This window comes from Giraffa tippelskirchi, chromosome 13, assembly GCF_054371585.1.
Source record: "Giraffa tippelskirchi isolate mGirTip1 chromosome 13, T2T-mGirTip1v1.2.pri, whole genome shotgun sequence".
Taxonomy (NCBI): Eukaryota; Metazoa; Chordata; class Mammalia; order Artiodactyla; family Giraffidae; genus Giraffa; species Giraffa tippelskirchi.
The window spans coordinates 4,484,535-4,502,224 of NC_137287.1; the positions used below are offsets into that span (position 1 = coordinate 4,484,535).

General features: G+C 59.1%; 1 protein-coding gene and 1 long non-coding RNA gene across 3 annotated transcripts; one reads left to right on the forward strand and one right to left on the reverse strand.

Moving 5' to 3' along the window:
• Positions 1–954: 954 nt before the first annotated feature.
• Positions 955–3,600, reverse strand: LOC145531165 (uncharacterized). 2 transcript variants are annotated; one of them, XR_014072241.1, is made up of 6 exons: positions 3,346–3,600; positions 2,988–3,160; positions 2,832–2,900; positions 2,613–2,706; positions 2,119–2,421; positions 955–1,279 (listed from the first exon to the last, which is right to left on the reverse strand). It is a non-coding gene; the product is annotated as an uncharacterized LOC145531165 (long non-coding RNA). The 2 variants fall into 2 exon arrangements; XR_014072242.1 differs by lacking the exon at positions 955–1,279 and having other exon boundaries at positions 1,464–2,246.
• Positions 3,601–10,852: 7,252 nt separating this feature from the next.
• Positions 10,853–17,676, forward strand: BRI3 (brain protein I3). The gene is made up of 3 exons (XM_081552924.1): positions 10,853–11,184; positions 11,678–11,780; positions 17,264–17,676. Exons 1-3 carry the CDS (start codon positions 11,043–11,045, stop codon positions 17,394–17,396), a joined length of 378 nt encoding a protein of 125 aa, XP_081409050.1. The 5' UTR covers positions 10,853–11,042; the 3' UTR covers positions 17,397–17,676.
• The last annotated feature ends 14 nt before the right edge of the window (positions 17,677–17,690 follow it).

Sequence of the window (17,690 nt, forward strand, 5' to 3'; positions counted from 1 at the left end):
ACCTTCTAGCTGGCAGAATAATGCAAAGAGAAAGGGATTTTGCAGGTGTAATTACAGTACCAAATCAGTGGATTCTGAGTTATTCAGAATGAAGATTATCCTGGGTGAGCTTGGCTTATTTATGTAAAGGCCCTTTGCAGAAGGACTTCACTCTTTGAGGTGAGGAACCCTCTCTCCTGATGGCCTTGCAGAAGGAAACAGCCAGGCTGTGAGCAGCCCCCGGGGGACCACGGGCAGCCTCTAGATCCAAGGGCGGCCAACAGTCAAGAAGCCGGTGCCCTCAGTCAGCAGCTTCCAAGGAGTGAATCCTGCCGGCAGCTTGCATGGACCGACAGCCGATCCTTCTCACTCAGACCTCCAGGTAAGATTGCAGCCCAGTCGATCGCAAACTTGTGAGACCCCCGAGCAGATGACCAGTGAAGCCGAGCCCAGACTCCTGACCCAGAGAAACTGTGAGATAATTGAGGGGTGCTGTGTTCAGCTGCTAAGTCTGTGGTCTTCTGTTGTGCAGCGCAGAAAACTAATCCACTGGGCAGCTGCTAACATGGAGGTAGGTTGTTCCTCCTCCCATTATTAAGTGACGCTGTATACTTGTTTCTGTCGAAGTAGAAACCAGCAAATGCGTGGACCAAGGGGCAAAGCCACTGGCCCCCCAGAAAGCGGGAAGTGTCCACACTGGTGGTCACTCAAGAGAAGCAGGAAGGGGTCTGCCCTAGCGCTCACACGGAGCAGCCAGGGAAGGAGCGGGCTCAGCAGGGCGCTCCAGGACCGTGCAGCCTCTCCCCAGGTCTCCAAGAGGACTCAACCCTTCATTTCGGTAGGCAGCCTTGTTAACTGTCATGCAGGACTAATAGAGCAAACATAACTCTTTAATAATGCTGACAGGTCAAGTCACTAATTCATGATGACAGGACCACGCTAGTTAAACATAAAACCCAGACATGGATTAGGTAATGGGTTGGCCCAAGAACTTCGCTTGGCTTTTTCCGTAAGAAGTTACAGATTACAGATGGCATCGTTTTAGGGGAGATACAAGCTGGCAAAGAACTGAAACCTAAGTGAAGGGTTTGAGTTTTCAAATCTGATCAATGCAGCAAATGACATTTACTTATAAACAGCAACTTTAATCTAATGGCCTTGGGAAGAGCAGTCTAGATCCGGCTGCATCCAGGAATTCCTCCATCTATAACCAAAATGCCTTAACCCAGCTGATGAGAGATGGTGTTCTTCCCTGGGGCCTTCACTTCCGGAAAAGTATCAAAATAAATATAGCTATAACCTGAAAAAGGTATTTGAAAAAAAAAAGAGGGAATAATGAAGATGTTAGTTAAATCCATGATGTTGCTACTTGGGGTAAGAGATTGGCTTGGTAATCACTGCATTAATATATGCTTTATTCGTTGTCTGATGTGTTTGCAATATTCAAAAGAATCTAGCCATGCCATACTTATAACTGCAGGTTACACTGTTTAAGAGAACTACTTTAATGTGTTTGTAATTGTTATTTAGATGTGCAAAAAAAGAGAGATTTGTAAAATCTGGTTCACTGAACATGAGTTAAACAGAGTGCCCGGCGCATGGACACTCGTGGGAAATCACCAACAGGGAAAGGGGACTGCAGTCTGAGCTGAGGGGGGACCTGGCCTTTCAGCGAGCAGGGACATACATACTGGTCAGAGGACAGAGATCGTGGGATCTCAAAGGAGGAGCAGAGATCTCCAAGGAGAAAAAGCAAATTGCACAACAAAACAGAAAGGTGAGCCCATGTGGGGAAAAAGTCAACCCTTGTCATTTACATGTATGATGTTTTTGCTTAGTCGCTAGGTCTTATCCAACTCTTTGCGACCCCATGGACTGCAGCCCACCAGGCTCCTCCATCTGTGGGATTCTCCAGGCAAGAATACTAGGGTGGGTGGCCATTTCCTTCTCCAGGGGATCTTCCCAACCCAGGGATTGAACCCACATCTCCTGAGCCTCCTGTGTTGTAGGCAGATTCTTTACCACCGAGCCACCTGGGAAGCCTCGCATGTACATGTAACAAGAACGATGACAATTTCCACCTTAAACCATTCGCCAGAACTTCTGGGTTGGGGGCAGGGGAGGGCGGTCAGATCTCACCTGCGGTCAGTGCTCCATGTGCCACTGTCCTGCGCAGGGTCCCCGGGCAGCGCCTGGGGCTCCGAGGCGACCCCACACTCCGCTGACTGTCACTCACTCAGGCGTCGCGTGCTGTGTCCTCTAGAGATCTGATGAAGTACCTCATGTTACCCGAGAGTCCCCTGGACTGCAAGGAGATCCAACCAGTCCATCCTAAAGGAAATCAGTCCTGAATATTCACTGGAAGGACTGATGCTGAAGCTGAGGCTCCAATACTTTGTCCATCTGATGTGAAGAGCTGACTCATTGGAAAAGACCCTGATGCTGGGGAAGATTGAAGGCAGGAGGAGAAGGGGACGACAGAGGATGAGATGGTTGGATGACATCACTGACTCGATGGACATGAGTTTGAGCAACGTCTACAAGATGGTGAAGGAGAGGGAAGCCTGGCGGGCTGCAGTCCATGGGGTCGCAAAGAGTTGGACACGACTGAGCAACTGAACTGAGTGACTGACCTGGTTTTACAGGTGAGGAAACTGAGTCACAAGCAGGCTCCTCCTTAGTGGGCCAGGACCCGCAGCCCCGAGATGGAAGAGTAGGCTGTGTCCCCTTTAAAAGAGAGACCACACCGTTACACCTGCAACAGGCTACAGGCCCGGTTCCTCCAGTAGGAAGACGGAAGACCTGTTTTAGGAAAGGGCGGCTCTCCTAGATGAAGGCAAGGTGAGGGTTACCTACTGGGAGGCACCAAAGACCCAGTCTTAGACTGCAGCGTCCAGCTCAGTTGATTGTAATCGTGTGAACTGCAGGGAAAGCCCAGCCTTGGAAGTGGGTTCCTCGGGCAGGGCGGCCCGTGGGGAGCCCCAGGAACCCTCCACGCAGCACCACACCTGTTAGCACTTTTCACGGCAGCAGCTGAAAGTACTGACAGTCAGTGAACACGGGACAGGCCCCGGGTGTGGCGCACAGCACGCCTCTGGGCTCCTCTCGGCAGCTCCACGCACAGACCCCGGCGCCCTCCTCCTGGCGGAGCTGCAGAACCCCACGTCCTTTCCTTGGGTCTCTGTGGAAACAGAAGAAGGAACTTGTCCTCGGAAAGCAAGGGGACCTACCCACGAAAGCAAAGCAAGGAGCGGTGGGCCCATTCGAGGGGGGCCTGCTTCCTGGAGCCTCAGCGCTCTCCTTGCTGTCAGTCCTCCCCCCACCGCAGGGCCTTCGTCTCGGGCGCCTGCCCCCTTTGGTCCTCACCTGGCCGGCTCTCCGGGCCCTGCGGCTCGGGCGGCTGCTGCTGCTGCTCAGTCACCGAGACTTTTCTGCGACCCCATGGGCCGTAGCCCGCCATGCTCCTCTGTCCGTAGAACTCTCCAGGCAAAGAATACCACTCCTAAGTCGAGGTTTTTATCAAGGATGCCTTGGACAGTGGTATTGAACCGGCTGCTCTCCGAGCGTCCTAGCTGCGAATCCGGACTGTGGCTTCTTCCCAGCGGTGGCGACTCCAGGCTCAGAACCTGAGAACCTTGGATTGTGAGGCCGCATTCTGTGCCCCCAGAGGCCGGCCCTGCCCCGCTCCTCCGCTCCTCCGGCCTTCCTGCCCGCAGGGGCCCTGCCCCGGGGCTTTCTCCGACACTCATTCATGTCGCCCCCTGCCTTCTGCTGTCTTCTGCTGGAGCGTAAGGGCGCTCTTCCCGGCCCTGTCCGTGGGCTCCCTCCTCCCGCCCAGGGGCCTGTCACTGAAACCAGCCATGTCCACCGTGCAGGCGGCAGGTAGGAGCAGGGAGGGGGTGGAGAAGGTGGGGTGGGGGAGTGGGTCCCCTCGCCTTCTTGAGGACCCCTGCCTGCCCTCCTCAGGCCTCCAGACCCGCCTGTTTTACAAAGCCAGGGCCGCGTGGTTTCTTCTGCTTCAGAAAACCGAGTCGTAGGGCTCACTGACAGAATAATGACCGAGAGAGAGGGGATCGAGGCCCTCCCGGGCCCTGCAGGCCTCTAACAATCAGGCGCCGGGGGGCGGCCCGCAGAGGCCCCTCCTGACCCCAGGCCGCGTGGGAGTGGGCATGCGCTTGCCCCCAACCAAAGAGACGCCCGGTTGTCACCCAATTCACTGCTTTGGTAAAGGGTCACAGGTCCACGCAGGGGCAGATTTCAGAGGGAAATCCCTTCTGTCACTCTGAGTACCTTTCACGACGTCTGGCAGAGGGTGGAAATTCTCCCCTGAAAGAAGCTGTGTAGACACAGAAAACAGAGTGGGCCCCAAAGAGCAGGCGTCTTAACACGCGTCTCCCTCCTGTCTGGACCCTGGCTTTTAAAGACTTTTTCGATGCGGACCATGTTTACCTCTTTATTGAGTCTGTTACAACACTGCTTCTGTTTTTTATGTTATTTTTTTGGCTGTGAGGCATGTGGGATCTTAGCTGTGGACCAGGGGTCAAACCAGCACCCCTTGCATTAGAAGGTGAAGTACTTCTAAGTTCTTCTAGAAGGTCCAGTACTTACCACTGACCACCAGGGAAGTCCCTGGGTCCTTTGATTTTGTAAAACTGGGAATGGCCTTTGGGAATGATCCAGGCCTATTTGTAGCCTGAGGGGTACACCTCGTGGTCTCTGGGCCAGAGCTCAGTCTGGAGGCAGAGGGACCTAGGTGTGAACCCTTAACCTGGGCAAGCGACCTTGAGCTCCGTTAGATGTTCATGGAACATCCGGCAGGTTCCAGGCACTGGGATGCAGAAATAAGACACGAGGGGCTCAGTGGACCCGACTCAGTGGGGAGACGAACTCTCTCCCCAGGCTGGGGTGGTACCCAAGTGTCACAGCCAGGATACAAAGTGGGGGTCCCTGCAGTATCCATGCACACTCCGAGTGGGACACACCTGGACTTCGCCCTTGAAATGGTGATTCTGTCGTCGAAAGTGATGAGGTGAAACTGCCCCCAGGAGAGGAGACACTGTTATAATCCTGAGGGATGTTGAGTGTCTCTGTGTAAGGAAGCTGGGCTTCCAGAGGCGACGTGACTTGTCAAGTCACACAGGGAGCGTGTGGGACAGGCAGGGGGACCGGAGCACACTTCCTCCCGCAGCATCCAAACGAGCTGAGGTTTCCCTGGGCTCCTCCCACCTCCCGTCAGGAAGCCCCGGAGAAGCACCCTGCTGTGTTCCTCCGAACGTGGCAATGATGAAAGGCGTTCGTTCACCTTGCCCAGGGTCGCCACAAACGTGCGGACTTCGTGGTTTAGCCTGTGATTGGTCTAGACACGTCAGTGATGTCTTTTGACGCTGCAGGGCTGTTCAGGGGTGTTGAGTACAGCTGCTTGGTGACTTACTCAGCTAGAAACTTGCCATCCACAGTTGACTCTGTTCCTGTGAGAATTACTAGGAAAGTCTGACTTCAAGAGATGATTTCTGTGTTCCACTGCATGAGTAAATGTGTTCTACCAGGCAGAATTTATGCAGAGAGGGCCACCTCTGAGAGAATGAGGGGTGTGAAGGTATTTTTTATATCTTAAGTTTTTTATCTTTGGCTGCAGTGGGTCTTCGTTGCTGTGAGTGGGCTTTCTCTAGTTGTGGCGAATGGGGGCTCCTCTCTAGTTGCAGCGTGCAGGCTTCTCACTGTGGTGACTTGCCACTCTCGGGGACACGGGCTCTACAGCTTGCAGGCTCAGTAGTTGTGGTTCGAAGGCTTAGTTGCCCCGTGGCACATGGGATCTTCATTCCTGGACCAGGGATTGAACCCATGTTTCCCGCATTGGCAGGCAGATTCTTAACCACTGAACCACCAGGGAAGTCCCAATATGGATTTAAATATAGTAATACATTCAGGCGGACCCCAGAGGTATTTTGGGTTTTGGTTCACCGCAATAAAGTGAGTCACAATTTTTTTTCTTTCCCCAGTGCATAGAAAAGTTATGCTTACACCACCTTGTAGTCTGTTAATAGCATTATGTCTAAAAAACATACATACATTAATGTTTATTAATTTTTTTATTGAAGGATAATTGGTTGGCAGAATTTTGTTGTTTTCTGTCAAACCTCAACATGAATCAGCCATAGGTATACATGTATCCCCTCCCTTTTGAACCTCCCTCCCCCTCCCCATACCTTAAAGATACTTTATTGATAAAAAATACTAACCACCATTTGAGCCTTTAGCGAGTCACAGGTGTGACATCAAAGATCATTGATCCCAGATCACCATCACAAATATAATAACGACGAACCAACTTGAAATATTGGGACAGTTACCAAAATGTGACACAGAGACATGAAGTGAGCACGTGCTGTTTGTTGTAAAACTGGCTCCGACACACTTGCCATGGGCTTCACTTTCTTTAATTAAAAAAAAAAAACAACGCAGTATCTGCAAAGTGCACAGGACGAGGTCTTGCCTTTACTTTCAGTAAGACTCACCATGTGACTTGCATAAAATTGTCGCCTGTGTGGTATAAAAACATCTGTGCTTAATTTATAAAATATTTAGAAAGATTTGTCTAGTAGAACTGTATGTAAGGCTTGCCACAGGCTTCCCATCAAACCGAAAACTCAGTGTTTATCTAAGAGAATCATTTAGCAAACATTTGGTGAGGGCTCTCTTTGGGCCAGGCCGTCTGTAATCAGTTACAGTCTTGGATTTTGAAATATTTGCTTCCTCCTCCTTTTTTTTTTTTGCCACAATCCCAACCACGTGAGATTGTAGCTTCTTGAATGCGTGAGCAGCCCATGTGATGGTTGTTAGCCCTTCTTGAAGCCTGCCAGACAGGGCAGCATCCTGGTTTGGTTTCCCCTGACCACAGCTGAGGACAGTTCTTGGTGACTGTCAAGGTCTGGAGGGAGGTCAGTGGCAGCTTCCTTGCCCACCCCCCCGAAACCCCCGCCCCCAGCCCAGCCAGGGGACAGCGCTTCCACTACCCGACCATGTCCCCTGCCGAGGGCTCCCAGCAAAAACATGCACACGTACCAGTTAAAACCATATTCTCACTTCTGTGTAACTGGGAATGCTAAAATATTTTTTTTTTTTGGTTAACGTACTCATGATATAAAAGTGGATTAGCAGAATTTCAGTGATCTGAAAAATATGCACAGGAGGGAGGTATGGTTTTTTTTTTTTTTCTATTTTTAAGAATGTTTGACTTTGCTGGGTCTTCGCCGTTGTGAGGGCTCCTCATTGAGGTGGCTCTCCTGCTGCGGAAGCGCGGGCTCCAGGGCCTGCAGGCTTGCACAGGCTTAGAAGTCATGGCACACGGGCTTACCTGCTCCTCAGCACGTGGGATCTTCCCGGAACAGGGATCGAACCTACATCTCCTGGACTGGCACGCAGGTTCTTTACCACTGTGCCACCAGGGAAGCCCGAGGAGGTTTCCAAGTCTTCTTCAAGAAGAACGTGTTTCTGTTAAAATGAGCACCCGGTGGCTGGCTTTTCTGGCACACCTGGCATGGAGGCCCAGTTCATTAGGGTCACGAGTGCCAGGTCTGGGATGCAGAGACCCACCTTCCGTGGCTTGGGGACCGTGGGAAGGCCCTGCCACCTCTCTGCCCGGGTCTCCTCGTTAAGCGGTTGGGGGATGCCAGTGCCGACTTCTCGGGATGGCCCTGGGATGAGCTGAGGTAGGAGGTGGCTTGGAGGTGAGGTTACCCCCAGAAGCGGGTCTTGCTTCCTGTTTCACACAGAGGCCATCGGAAGAAAGCGTCCCCTCAGTCCACCTGCCACCTGCACAGGCACCCACGTGTTCAGGATCCCACCAGGGACCCCATCTCCTTTCTCCTCCTCCCCCAGCCCGTCCTCCCGCTCCCCCTCAGCATCTGATTGTTCCCACCAACTTACAAGCCTGCTGTCACTTCCCCTTCCATTCGAACACCTGCAAAGTAGCAACACACAAAAGCTGGTCCTTCTGGGCCCCTCGTGAGTGGACTCTCCCCCCTCCTTCCAGACCTGTGCACCTTCCGGCCCGACCCACTTTGAATACCAGTGTAAAACGGCCCACCCTGCTCATTCTGCTCACCGAACCCCCAGCACCTACCGCTGTGCAGCCCTGGCCACCCCCATTAGAGCATCAGCTTGGTGAGGTGGGGGGTCACTAGTGTTGCCTCCTGGGGCAGAGTGTCTGCTCCAGAATACTTGGGGGTGAGCAGTCACTGAAACGTTCTCAGGTCTGTATTCGAAGGGCAGTGCTTCTCAGATGTGCATGCTTTCCTTTGGTCAGTGTCTCTTCATGGTATGTGAGTTTCAAGTGTTGCTGGGCTCCTTTGCCTCCTTACCTGTCCACCCTTGGGGCTCTCTTTTTTTGATACCTTTAAAAGAAAATTTTTTTTTTTTCGGCTGTGCCAGGTATTAGTTGCAGCGTGTAGGGTCTAGTTCCCTGACTGGGGGTCGAACTCCGGGCCCCTTGCAATGGGAGTGCCGTGTGTTCTCTGCTGGCTCCCCTCAATCCACATCCAGGCCCTGGCACCACGTCACCGAAGCCAGAAACCTGAGTGTCCGCAGTCTCCCATCGCCACCCTGGGAGTTGCCAGATCTTAACAGGCTCTCCACCTCCCTCACACCCTGACTCTCCTGTCTCCCCAGCTGTCCCTTCCTCATTGATTCCGTAGCCTCCTTTCACTCCACGCCGCTGCCAGTCATTTTCCTAATAGTAAATCTGATGCTCCTGCTGCCCTGTTTCAGCTCCTAGCAATGCGGCCTCCTCCCGGGGCTCCGGCCATGTCAGGTAACTCGGTGTCTCAGCAGGTAGTGGCCGCTGCTCTCTGGACCGCAGGCAGTTCCCCCTTCCAGGCATGCTTATCCCCAGGCCTTCCTTCCAGGTGCGGCAGCCGGGGCCCCTGGGCGCCTCTACATGACCGCTCAAGCCTCGCTGCACAGCCTTTGTGAGTGTATCGTCTGGCTGCTTCTCCTCTGTGTCCCTGACCAGTTATCTTTGTTCCTTGCAATCCGTGCTGGGTGGGGAGGCGGAGCTGGGAGAGCAGGTCACCCCTGGCTCAGCCACGAGTGATAGGGAGGGGCCTGCTTGTTGGGAAACCCCATGTCCTCTTATTCAGATATGGGTTTCCAAGCTCCGGGGGAGGCACCGTTGGGGGTAGAAATCTGTTATAGGAAGAGAAGGGAGCCAAAGGCTATGGTTCTGTGGAGTTTGATCTGTAAACAAAGACACTGGAGGAAGGGAAAATTAACCCTGAAATTGAAGGGACACCTGCCAACTTAACTGGAGTCTGATAGGAAAGGTTTAGGGGAGGGGGGACTGGGGAAGGATGCCCCCCACCTGTGTCCACAGCTGACCAGTATCAGGAGGCCTGCCCGGAGCCCACTTTTTCTCTCTCCTTGGTGAGGCTTGGGGTTGACCCTCAGTTCTCCCTGGGGCGTGGCGGGGGCTCTTGGTTTCACTGCTGTCACCCTATGATTGGTCACAGCTCAAACTCCTGAGAAGGCACAGCCTCCCGAGACCTCTGCTGGCCAGAAGTCCCCGGCCACTCCACTCGAGTCCAGCCTCCATTCTGGACTGGCCCCCACCCCCACCCCATGCCAGCCAGGCCCCCATCTGGCTGCCCCTTGTCCCTCTCCACAGGCTTGTCGGGAGGACCGCAGCTGAGCAGTACTGGGATAAGACAGGTGTGGATGGGGTCCCAGGAGCTACACTCCTGATAAAGAATCACGATGCTGACTTATGAAAAGTTAAAAATGAGGTGGGGTCTGAGAGTTGTCCCTGAGCTAGATCAAGGTGCCGGTCAGGTGAGAAAGGCTGGGAAACCCCAAATGCTGCAGAAGGCAGGGAATGGGTGCAGGGGGAGCTACGGTGTGGCCACAGTGCACACGTCTGTCAAGTTCAAGTTGATTACCAAACTATTAAGCCCTGGCGTGCGACAGTCCCAGGGCTTCCGTGAGGGTGTGCGGCCCAGCAGCCTTGGCGGTCCCGTTTAGGTCCCTCCTCTCCTCTGAGCTGTCTCCGGACTGTGGACCGGGGGTCAGTATTTCCCGGGTTGCTGGGAAGATTGTGGAAGCTAGGAAAAGCAGGGGGCAGCGCCCGCCGTCCCCAACAGGGCAGTATTTGTAATCAGAGGCCACAACCCCATACATGACTGGATTTGTCAGAAACAAAACCGAGCCACTGAACGCCAGCTGGGCGCGAGCAGGCCCGGCTCACCGCAGCTTCCACTGACCCTGAGCGCTGCCCGACCCCGACCCGGGTCGCTCCGGAGGCTGAGTTCCCGGCCCTCCGCCCCTGGCGGCGACGATCAGGGGGCGGCCCGGGGACCCGAGCCGCCGGGGCCGTCCTCCGGGCCGCCCCCGCCCGCGGGCCCCGGCCCTCCTCCGGGACGGGGGGGTTTTGGGCCCCCGGACGCCTGGCGGGCCTGGGGTCTCCGTCCTCCGAGATCAGGACCTGGCGCTGGGAGGGCGCGGCCGACAGGCCATAAGGTCACCGCGCTGGCGCGGCGCCTCCGGGAGTCGAGCGTGTGCGTGTATCGGGGGGTCTCTTCGGGGAGTGAGGTCCGGGGCCGCGGAGGTGGAGTGGGGGCGCCCGGCGGGGAGGCGCTCCGGGTCTTCGTTGACAAGGCGGCCGAAGAGGGCGCGGCCCCTTTAAGCGCCGCCGGCCCCGCCCCCCGCGTCTCTTCCCCCTTCCCCCTCCGCGGGACGCCCGGCGGGGAGGCGCGCGGGGTCTCCGTCGACTAGCTGCCCGCGGGGCGGCCGAGGGAGGGCGCGGCCCCTTTAAGCGCCGCCGGCCCCGCCCCCCGCACCTCCCCCCGCCCCCGCGGGAGCCGCGCCACGTGACCTGGGTCTTGTGACCGGCGGGGGAGGCGCGGGGGGAAGCCCGCGGCGCCCGCCTCCAGGGGCCCAGCCCCGCCGCCGCCGCCGCCGCCCGCCAGCCGCGGGTCCCGCCGCCGGGCGTCCGCGCGTCCGAGCGAGCCGTAGCCGGGGGCGAGTCCGAGCGGGAGCGGGAGCCGAGCCGGGCGCGGGGGGCGCCGCCCGCCATGGACCACAAGCCCCTGCTGCAGGAGCGGCCGCCCGCCTACAACCTGGAGGCCGGCCAGGGCGAGTTCGCGTGCGCCCCGCACGGCTACGGCGCCATCGCCGCCGCCCCGCCGCCGCCGCCCTACCCCTACCTCGTCACAGGTGCGCCTGGGCCGGGCCCGGGGCGCGGGCCGGGGGCCCGGGAGCGAACTTCGGGCGGAGTTCCGTGGCGACCTTTAACCCCGAAACCAACTTTTCTCCGGACGTGGCGGCGGCGGGGGGCGCGGTCGAGGGGAGACCCCGGGGTCCGGCCCGCGCAGGGGTTCGGGGACTGCGCCGCCCCGGAAAGCTGAGGTCGGGCCCCCGAATCTGGGCACCGCCCGAGCGCCCTGAGCTCACCTGCGGGGTCGCTCGCGCTCGCTTCTCCCTTCCCGGGAAGCACGTCCGTCTCTCTGCAGGTTTAACTTGAAGGAGATGCTGTCCGCAAGTTAACGCCTAATTAAAGCTCATAGTGGGCACTTAGTGGATGCAGCTGTCTTCCTGATTCTGAAAAGGATGCGAGCATTTGGTGGGGAGTGGGGAGGGGAGAGGGCAGAAGTGGACCTCAGACCCCCTTTCCTTCTTGCCTTCTTCTGATGTGTCTTCCTGCCCACAGGGATACCCACCCACCACCCCAGGGTCTACAACATCCACAGTCGGAATGTCACCCGGTACCCTGCCAATTCCATCGTTGTGGTCGGAGGCTGCCCAGTTTGCAGGTATGTCCCAGGCCTGGGGGCTCCAGAAGCCGCTAAGGACACCCTCATAAAGGCAGGGTCGGGGGGAGACGTGGTCAGTCTCCGGCCAAGCTGCTGACCTGCGCTGTGGGAGAGAGCGCACCGGATGCTCCTTGGGTCCATACAGGGTTCTTGTGGCAGAGGGGGATGGGATGCAGAAATGTCAACAGTTGGACTGACAACCTGCTGTCCCTGGTTCTGGGACCTGCAAGTTGGCTCTGCAGTTGCTTCTCGAAGGTGGCCAGAGGTTCCCTTTTCCCCAGGAATGGCCCGTTTGGAGAGATGGTCAGGAGAGACCAGACTCAGGTGACTAGTGCCTTGGAGGGGCTGGAGGGCTGGGGGGTGACGGGTAAGGGCCGCTCCATCCACATCCGGCCGGCAGCTGCGCTCGGACTGAGACACCAGGTTCTTTCTTTGGGGTGGGAGCGGTATTTCTTGTTCTCAAAGTCCAGCCGCCAGAATCTTCTGTTTTTATAGGGCCTGAGATGTAGCTACTAGATGCTTGTTCTTAGGGTTCAAATTCTCTGCCTTTGGTGGATTCCAGTGCATGGACGGTTCAGAAAGTCAGGGCAGACTTGGCCAGAACTGGGTTTTCTGTCTGCCAGGGGGCAGCCTGTGGGGGTGGGGGTGCGGAAGTTGGAGTTGGCGAGATGGAATTGAGAAACCTTGGTTTCCTTAGTTTCAAAAGTGTATCAGGAAGGCCCTGAGCAGCGTCCAAGGGAAGTTAACAGTTTGAGTCTCGGGCATCAGCCGTGTGGGGAGGACTGGAGGGCCGGGGAAGAAGGACACCTAGAAATGGGGGCAGAACTGGACCCCCCGGAGCCAGCCATGTGCTTGCTGAGGGCGCGGTGGGCCGGGGAGAGCCCTTTGGGTTGCGGCGGCCAGGGGACCCCGAATGGCAGACCTGAAGCAGGTGTCTCTTCTGACACAGCTGGCGACACTCTGGCCTTTGGAGAACATGAAGGGGGAAGGGAGACAACTGGCCTCCTCCAGAGCCGCTCCCTGTCCCGGGCACCTGTGGGCGGCAGAGCCGATCGGTTGGAGGCACGTGGATGGGCTTGGAGCGGGGAGGCGTGGCCCGGGAGGCTGGTCATGTGCCCCGGGGCAGGGCAAGGGTCAAGGCTGGTCCTAGCGGAGAGAGCCCTGGGGGAAGTGGCCCAGCGGGGTGGTGAGAGGGAACCGGGGGCTTGGTTTCCAGATGGATCGTGGATTCCCCGCCCAGCTGGTTGACTCCGGGGGCTTGTTTTGGGCATGAGTGGTCTCGAGCCATCTCTTAGTCAAAGGAGGGTGTTAGGCTGGCAGCCGAGGGGTCTGAGGAAGGCCCGTGGAGTGGAGCCCTCCAGCGGGGGTCTCGGCGGCTCGACGCCGGGCCCAGCCTTTCTGGGAGCCGGGGTCCCGTCCTGGCCCTGCCAGCTGCCGGCAGGGCCCGATGCCCCATCTGGGCAGGGGGACGCTGGTGGACACTCCGAGGTCTGGCTGGCCCCAGGCCCTGGATGGAGGAGAGGAGACCAGCAGCGGGTCCAGGGGGCTGAGATCCCCGGGCTGCGGGCTTCCAGGCTCTTCAGGACAGAGCGATTCCCCTGAGGTGGGAGCCGTCCCAGGGGGACCCCGGCTCCTGCCCTCAGCCCCGTTTCTCTGCTCTTCTGGGGAGGGGCATGGGCTCGGGGCTGGTGAAAGCTGGGGTGAGGGGGCCTGCAACTGGAACCGGCTTCCTTCCTTGGCTTGGGGTCGCAGTCCTCCTGGCCTCTGGGCGCAGTGAGAGGGGAGCGCGTGTGCTGAGGACAAGTTTCGGGGCCCCGGTCGGACCTGACCCCCTCGCTGCCCGTGAGGCGTGTCCTCCGCGGCCCTGATGTTGCTGGAGGACAGAGCGCAGCAGCTGGGCTTCCCTGCGGGGGTGCCGCCCTGCAGGGCCCTCCGCCGCCGCGGGCCAGGTGTCTCCAAGGAGCCTCTCAGCGGTCTGGGGAGTGGGTACCTCGAGGAGGCTGGGGAGTGTCCCCTGGGGGCTGGCTGGCCCATCTGGTGGCGGCAGCGGGTTGGGAGACAGGCGGCTTGTCCCGTGACCGTGCTTCCTTCCTTCCCAGCCCGCCAGGCCCGTCTGCCCTGGGAGCCTGGCCGGCGTCTGCGGGAGTCACAGGTCCGAGAGTCCCCGAGCGAGGTCTATGCCACTTCTCCCTCTGCCACCGTCGGAGCCCGCGTGGGTAGCCCGACCCCGTCTTTCCTTTTTAGCATCAGCAGATGAGCGCGCGCACCACCCCTGCCCCCCTCGGCCCCTGTGGACCGGGCACCGCCTTGCCCAGGCCTCGGCCCTGTCTGAGGTGGTCCTCCCCTGGTGCGGGGCCCGTCCCGGGCTGCGGGGGGAGGGCCTGAGCAGAGCACACAGGGGCGCGGCGTGGAGGCCGGAGGTGCATCCAGGCCCAGGTCTGGCTGCAGCCGCCCCCGCCTGTCCCGCTGGGCACTGCCGGCTGTTTGGTCCTGGGGTGGCCAGGGGGGTGAGGGGGCTCTGGTGGCCGGGGTCTTGGAGGCCGAGACGGGGGTGCAGCTGCGGGGGTCAGATGCTGCCCGCAGGTCAGGGCAGTAAAGAGGCTGGTGCTCCTGCCTCCCCCACCCAGGAGGCATCCCTGGCCTGAGCCTGGCCCGGGGCCGCGGTGGGCGAGGTGCGCAGACCTGGTGGGGTGTCCAGCTCAGCCCGTCCTGGACGGAGCCTGGTGTTCCCTGAGTCTCCTGCAGGCCTCGGGCCTCGTGGGTCCCCCGTCCCCATCCCGAGGTCCTGAGCCCCGCCCCCGGGGGAGGCCTGCTTGGAGTTCGGCCCTGGGACCCCAGGTGGGGCAGGTGCGTCCTTGGGATGAGACGTGACCTGGTCTCGGAAGGGGGCTGCCCGGTGCTTTGGGGCGCCCTGCCCTGTCTCCGGGCGCAGGGCTCCTGGAGGAGGCCGAGTGCTCTGGCCCCTGCCCCGGAAGCTGGTCTGCTCCTGCCGCCGGGGTCAGAGGGCAGGGGCCCTAGCCGGGTCTGGGCTGTTCGCAGCCCCACCAGGTTCTGGTCCAGCTTCCTGGGGAGGGGGCCCCACCGGCCGAGCACCCACCTTCTCCCTGAGGCAGCGAGATACGTGTGTTTAGAGTGAGTTCCCTGATTTCTCCAGCTTCCATATCTTCCTCACCCCCGTTGTGGAGGAATAGGGGTCGGGGCCTTGCTCCGTTTGGCTTCGGAAGCTGTTGGTAAAGAGCTGAGCTGATCGGGGCTCGGAGGAGGAGACGCCAGGTGGCTCTGGAGGGGCTGGCAGGGTGGGCGGGGGCCCACGGGGACAGGGTGGTCTGTACCCTGGCCCTTGTTGCCGCGTCAGGATCGGCCTCGCGACCAGCCTGAGTTTCTCAGTTTAAAAGATTTTGGATTTTTTAAAAAGAGTAAATCACACCCACTCTGCTTGTGCGGTCCCATCGTCAGAAGTGAGAGTTTCTGCAGCAAGACACACACATTCCCGTGGAGTGGCCCCATTAAGACTGTAAACGGCCGCAGGGTAGTTCAGTCACGGGCTGCCAGCGGAGTTTGTTACCAGCTTTGTCACAAAGTTTTGTTTTCAGAGCCTTTGGTGTTTGAGACTGTAGCTCAGAGGTGTGGGCTCAGGGGGCAGGTGAGGCTCCGAGGCTCCTGGTCGCCGGGGTGTGGCGCGGGGTCGGGTCTGGATGTGAGCGGAGCCTCCCTCCCTGTCCCAGGGGAGCGGCCCGACTCCTCCCCAGAGACTCGGGGTGGCCTGGCTGCCCTCAGTGGGTGAGGGGGAGTCGTCCCATCGAATCCGCGCTCCCCGCGGGAAGGGCTGCTGCTCGGCTCCGGCTGGAGAGAGGGAAGGATCTGCACAGAAAACGCCGCAGGTCTGTGGGCTGAGGCCCGCAAGGCGGGGTGTCGGGCCTCCTGGGCTGGGGCCCCCTGGAGTCTGTGCCCTCAGGCGCGGTGTAGACCGGGTCTGGGTCTGGGTGGGGAATCAGGGTGGGTGGGGCTGCTGCTGTTTGACTCTTGACCCCAGAGGCCAGGAGGCGTCCCACAGGGGCTGTCCGTGTGGACGCGGGCACCAGGCTGGCTGGGCCAGCCCCGCCCCTGCCCTGGGGGCAGGTGGACACTTCGAGGCTTCTCCAGCCTGAGGGTGCCCCTCAGCACACCCTCCCAGCGTCTCCTGGGGCCCCCGAGGGGACGCACGGGGTTCTAGGCTCTGTCTTTTGACCCGGAGCAGGCCTCTCCCAAAAGGCCTTAGCTGGTGCGGCTGACCCAGCTGGGAGGCCTGGGCCCTCTGTCCCCTGCTTCCCCTTTGGATGTTCTGACCGAGTGGACAAACCGGGGGTTTGGCCACAGGTAGGGAAGGTGGGGTAGGTGCCCCGGGGGCCCAGGCCCCCCAGCTGTGCTCTAGTGGCCTGAGGGGCATCCCCATCCCCGCAGCGCAACCCCCGTGCTTTCTCAGTGGGGGCTCCTGCCTCCTGGGTGCGGTCTGGGCAGGCAGGGGCTCAGAGGTGTGGTGACAGCCTCTTGCTTCCCCTTGGGGCGGGCCTGGCCTGCGGGCGGCTTCATGGACCTTTTCTGAACTCAGCGCGGGGCTCCAGGGGAGGGCAGAGAACCTCAGGAGTTCCCTGAGAACCCCCCTTTGACTCTCAGCCGCAGCCTGGGGCTGCTGGAGTGAGAGTGTGTGTTTCCTTGAGGCAGTTCCTCCGGGGGTTTGGGTCGGGAGGGGGCTGGTGGCGGCTTTGGGTCTGGCAGCCCCGCGCCAGAGGGGGGCCTTCAGCCGTTTGAGGGCGTCGGGGCTTCAGGGAGATTGGGAGGGCGTGGAATGGGTCCCGGTTCTCCCACAGCGCCTCCACCCGCCTTGGGGGCCTTTGAGAAGGACCCTGGCCCCGGGTGGTGACCTCTTGGGGATGTGGTTGGGGGCTGGCCCCTCGCGGTCTAGGGGTCATACACGGGGCATGTGGAGGCTTCATGTGACTTTCCCAAGAGGAGCTTTGAGATGAAACCTCCCAAGGTAAGTGACACGGTGTGAACCTGGGTGATTTCAGCCTTTCACTGAAACCTGCTGCTCCCTCCTCCCACCATTAAAAACCACACGGGATCCAGACTGTCACTATTCTTGGAATTTCCCTCTAGGGAATGGAAACAATAAGTCTGAAACTTTCCAAGGTGGGAAAAAGCACTGTAAAGTGACTTGGGTGTCGTGTTCTTAGCGATGTAAGAGTTTTTACAGGAACCAGCATTTGCTTCTTGTTCCGCGTCTGAGACAGAGCGCGTGGCCGAGGGCCCTCAGCTGAGCGCTGCGCTGGCGCGAGCCCGGCCCCCAGCAGCTCCCCTCTGCGCGTCCCCTCCGTGAGCGGCGCCCGGCCCCGGAGACGCTTAGGCCGCAGGCTTGGTTGCGGAAGAGGGTGGAGGGACCTCGGGGTGCCCGCTGGCCCCCAGGCCCGCGAGGGCCCTGACCCGCGTGCCCTCTGTCTCCGCAGGGTCGGGGTTCTGGAGGACTCGTTCACCTTCCTGGGCATCTTCTTGGCCATCGTCTTGTTCCCCTTTGGGTTCATCTGCTGTTTCGCCTTGAGGAAGCGAAGATGCCCCAACTGTGGAGCCAACTTCACTTAAGGGGAACGGCACACCGGGCTTCCCCACACCCAGCTGTCTTTTTCTAATGTAAATGTCGTGTACAATAGCTTTCTTCGATGAAGCTTCAGGACTGTTTTGTGAAGGGAGGCGGGTGGACCGGGCGCTGCGAGGAGGGGCACGGGGGTCGGGCGCGAGGGCGCGGGCAGCTCCGCTCTCCAGTGAACGAAGCTCAATAAAGCACCGCTTTTAGTTTCCGCCGTCTTCAATTGGAGAAAGGTGAGAAAGACTGTTTTAAATAAATGAGATCCATACCATTGTTTACCTGGTTTTGCT

What these genes read in the sequence shown, in the direction of transcription:
- BRI3 (XM_081552924.1), top strand. Translation starts at nt 11,043, where the DNA reads ATGGACCACAAGCCCCTGCTGCAGGAGCGGCCGCCCGCCTACAACCTG. An exon ending in CTACCCCTACCTCGTCACAG is followed by an intron (nt 11,185 to 11,677) that starts GTGCGCCTGGGC and finishes TCCTGCCCACAG; the next exon opens with GGATACCCACCCACCACCCC. An exon ending in GGAGGCTGCCCAGTTTGCAG is followed by an intron (nt 11,781 to 17,263) that starts GTATGTCCCAGG and finishes CTGTCTCCGCAG; the next exon opens with GGTCGGGGTTCTGGAGGACT.